The following is a 4538-nucleotide window of genomic DNA, read 5'->3' on the forward strand; positions in this document are numbered from 1 at the left end:
CATTACCTTCAGCAACTTCAAGGGATTAGTTCTTTTAAAAAAAACAGGTTCTTTGTCATTCCAAAGGCCAAACTACGTTTCAACTGGGGAGGATGGAAAAGGAGAGCAGCTACATTTATTGATTGTAAAATGACTTCATTATATTTTTTCCATAAAAAGCAGCAGCAATAGTGGCAAGATTTAACTCTGACACAGGGTTATCCTATATAAGGATTTACGATTTTTCTTAGGCTACAATTATGATCTTAAATAATGATGATGATAATAATAATTTACAGAGAGCAGTATTGTATAGATTTTTTAAAAAGTACTTTATATTCTGATAATTATTTGCTATTGCAGTTTTTAGAATGGAAACAAGACTCAAGAATCTACATTGTTATTCATTGCACCACATTGTCTATCCTTGTTTTGGGCTTCAGGTATTAAAAAATACCCATGATTTGTTAAAAATATCTTGCTGTTTCTCAATCTTGACACGTTGACTAGACTGGTATCTCAATTTAAATGTGCTTCTGTTTCTTGACTCCTTTGACTTATCATACACTTAAACTTTTTGTTCAACTACCTTCAATACGCTGACATTACTGACTTGCTTTACATTACATTTAAGCTTCCATTACATTTAATCACACTTTGATTTAATTGCTTGTTTTCATTTTTGTGTTCTTCTTTGAACTATGATTTTATGCTCTGAGTTACTACATAACCTGGCTCGTATTTTTTTTTTTTTTTTTTTGGATGATTGTGATATCAAAGAGAGATCTGGTGGCATAGTTCCTAAGGCATTTGACTGCTAACCAGAGGCTGGAGGTTAAAACCCACCAGGAAGATGGGGCAATCTACTTCCGTAGTGATACTGCCTTGGAAGCCCAAGGAGGGGTTGCTCTGAGTCGGATCCGACTAGACACAGTGAGTTTTTGAGTGACTGATATCAAATGAAAGTCAAAGTAATATGAAAATTGGTTGGAAGACAATAGAAATTTCACTGTCATGGCTTTCTATATTATTTTTAGGGACAAAACTTTGTAAATGGCCTTGAAGGACCACAGTGCCATCACCGAGTTCATTCTCCTTGGTCTCTCTTCTGACCCCAACATACAGGCTTTGCTATTTTTGCTCTTCCTGGGGATTTATCTCCTGACTTTCATGGGGAACTTGATAATGCTGCTGGTCATCAGGACTGATTCTTATCTCCACACACCCATGTACTTCTTCTTGAGTCACCTCTCTTTTCTTGATCTCTGCTTCTCTTCAGTCAGTGTACCTAAGATGCTGGAGAATCTATTGTCTCAGAAGAAAACCATATCAGTAAGTTGTTGTTGTTGTTGTTATGTGCTGTCAAGTCGGCCCCGACTCATAGCAACCCCTCCTTGTAAGGTGCTGCCTCATTCAAATATTCTTTGTGCTTATCACTGGAGGGACTGAAGGCCTTCTGCTCTCAGTGATGGCCTACGATCACTATGCTGCCATCTGCTACCCTCTGCTCTATGGCCAGATGATGAGTAAACAGCGATATGTGCAGCTTGTGTGGGGCTCATGGGGTCTAAGTTTTCTGGACGCATTCATCAATGTCCTTCTGGCAGTGAAAATGGACTTCTGTGATACCTGTATCATCCCCCACTACAGCTGTGAGTTACCCTCTATCTTCCCTCTGTCTTGTTCTGATGTCTCCACCAACTTCATTGTCATGCTTTGCTCCTTTATCCCACATGGACTAATAACTTCCCTTTCAATATTTTTCTCCTACATCTGCATCATCTCCACCATCCTTAGTATCAGTTCCACCTCTGGCAGAAGCAAGCCTTTCTCCACCTGCTCCTCCCACCTCACTGCAGTGATTTTTTTCTATGGATCAGCTTTTCTCCGCTATTTCATGCCAACCTCAGGTTCACCCTTGGAATTGATCTTCTCTGTGCAGTATGGTGTGATCACTCCCATGCTGAATTCCCTCATCTATAGCATGAAGAACAAGGAGGTAAAGGCAGCTGTGAGAAGAAAACTGAGAAAAATTTTATAATGTATTCAGTGGCTGAACAAAGAGAAAGGGTGATAGAGAATTCAGATAGAAATACTTGTAGTAAGACACTAATGAGAACATCTCGACTTCTCATTAAGTCAAATTTGGCAAAATAAATCAGAAACAAATGTAGAAGAAATACAGATCTGTTATAAAGTGGATCATTCACTTCAATCCCATGCAGAGGCAAAAGAATGGTTTGAATAGTCATGTCAAAACATAAAATTTTTTAATGAATATTTTCACCAATAATTCTCTCATATATATGTGTGCATGTGTTTGTACATGTATGTTTTTGTGTGTATGTTGGTGTATATGTGTGTGTGTATGAATGTTGTTTTGGTGTAAATTATCATTATTTGAAGTTAAATTAGGGAAAGGTGCTGAAAATCATAGTTTTTCTGAATAGAAAAATGTCTGTATCTTTTGGGGGAATAGATCATAATGATTTCATAGGGACCTAGGGTAATGAGTTCTGGTTATAGTCACAGGAAGAGAAATGAGTGAGTCACTTTAATAGGCGTGCAACCTTCCCAAGTGTTTGCTGCTACACTGAGCTTAATCTAGGAACTAAGGCTGTGGAGAAACCCACTTCTAGCATAGGTGACCTGATTGTACTTATTTCCCAGTTTAAGTGGGCCCACAGCCTAAGGAAGAAGGACATAACAACAACAACATACATTACTATAGTGCTATTCCATCTGTTGTTGCTGTTGCTATGTGCCGTCAAGTCGGACCCAACTCATAGAGATCCCTCCTTGGGTTTCTGAGGCTGTATCACTACAGAAGTAGATTGCCCCATCTTCCTTCCAAGGAATGGCTGGTGGGTTTGAACCACCAACCTTCTGATTAGCAGTCAAGTGCCTTAGGCACTATGCTACCAGAGCTCCTGATTCCATCTAGACTCTATCATCAAAACATTTCCAAATTTTATATAGGAGAGAAACATTTGTCATCCCTTCAATATTTCTGGATATTCTCCCTTGCTATTTGGAGGACTTGAAAGATTATTAGTTGACTCAAAGACATTTCATCATGAAATCATAATTTGTAAATGCTTATCAGTAACCTATCTTTAATGTAGGAGTCATCATATATATAATTTATAAAATTGTTGCTTCCTTTTTGCTACTTTTATTCATATTTGTATATAGATTACCACATAAAAATTATGGATCATTTTTCACCTGCTCAATATGAATTTTTGAGTATCAATGCATTGCTCTGTTGAAAGCAAATGTGACAATATGGCATGGATATAATACAATATGACATTTTCTGTTCCCTTTCAGTTACAGTCAAAACAAAAGCTTAACTAGGTCATGTAACACCCATTAACAATAGTCAATATTTTCAAATTTTAAAGAAATTGAATTTAAATGATCAAATGTTTACATGTAGAGAAATGATATGTCAATCTTCCCTACTTTCATGAATTTTTATGTTTGTGAGTAGTTTTCTTGGTGTCTCCTTTACTTAACTTCAGGGAGGGAAGTCACCTAACTCTCTTCCATAAGGAGGAGAGTAAATTGCAAATGTACTGCTATTCCCCATTAGGGCTAGGGCATTAAGACTTCCTCTTTCCACTCTAGTCCCCTAGAATTCCTTCTATGTACTGCTAAGTATGTGTTGGTGTGTGAGTCGAGTAGTAGATCTGTTATACCACATGGGAATTAGCCAAAGGTATAAGTATCTGGCCACAGTTGTTGGCAGTTCTGTTTAAAATGGGGAAATTTAACATCTGTCCCCTGTGAGCCCTATCATCAATTCCAGCTCAAAAGGCAAATTGCCTTTAACACATTATTTTGTTTTTTTATGCTTTACAAATATAATACATGTACAATTTTATACTAAGATTTTTCACTTAAATTACATAGTTATTACTTTTATTTCATTAAAAATCCTTTGTAAGTATCAGTTTTAATCATTTTAATAATTTATTAAATACATATTCCAAAGTATAATTAGAGATTTTCCATGATTGGAAATAATTTCATATTTCCCTATTAAAATTTATTTCTCCCAATTTTTTTAATATAATTCAAGGTTGTTGTTGTTGTTGTTGTTATGTGCTGTCAAGTCAGACCCGACTCATAGTGACCCCTCCTTGGGTTTCCAAGGCAGTATCACTACAGAAGTAGATTGCTCCATCTTTCTTCCGAGGAGTGGCTGGTGGGTTTGAACTGCCAGCCTTCTGATTAGCAGTCAAGTGCCAAAGGCACTATGCTACCAGAGCTCCCATAGTTCAAGGTAGCTGCTCAAATAATTTCTTTTAGGAAGATCAGCACAATGCTGGTCCCTATGAGGTGGAAGTTAAAGATGTTCCAAATTTCCAGCTTTTCCACCCTGCTGTACCAGTCCATTATCTCTAACATCAACTTCTCCTCCCTCCATCGGTACTCTCCGTCCTGTCCTAGGGTTCCATATCTGGCTGTGACATCTCACAGAACTCACAAACTGCCAAGGAAATGGCTCATATGATGGTGGAGATTGGGAGGCTGGCAAGTGCCAAGTCTGT

General features: G+C 37.6%; 1 protein-coding gene across 1 annotated transcript; it reads left to right on the plus strand.

Moving 5' to 3' along the window:
* The first annotated feature begins 1032 nt into the window (after window positions 1–1032).
* Window positions 1033–2020, plus strand: LOC103194477 (olfactory receptor 8S1-like). Its single transcript, XM_042780554.1, has 2 exons — window positions 1033–1309; window positions 1374–2020. Exons 1-2 carry the CDS (start codon window positions 1033–1035, stop codon window positions 2018–2020), a joined length of 924 nt encoding a protein of 307 aa, XP_042636488.1.
* The last annotated feature ends 2518 nt before the right edge of the window (window positions 2021–4538 follow it).

The sequence above is a fragment of the Orycteropus afer genome, unplaced genomic scaffold (genome assembly GCF_000298275.1).
Source record: "Orycteropus afer afer isolate SDZICR_OR568_19922 unplaced genomic scaffold, OryAfe1.0 scaffold00045, whole genome shotgun sequence".
Taxonomy (NCBI): Eukaryota; Metazoa; Chordata; class Mammalia; order Tubulidentata; family Orycteropodidae; genus Orycteropus; species Orycteropus afer.

What these genes read in the sequence shown, in the direction of transcription:
- LOC103194477 (XM_042780554.1), top strand. Translation starts at nt 1,033, where the DNA reads ATGGCCTTGAAGGACCACAGTGCCATCACCGAGTTCATTCTCCTTGGT. An exon ending in GTCTCAGAAGAAAACCATAT is followed by an intron (nt 1,310 to 1,373) that starts CAGTAAGTTGTT and finishes AGCAACCCCTCC; the next exon opens with TTGTAAGGTGCTGCCTCATT.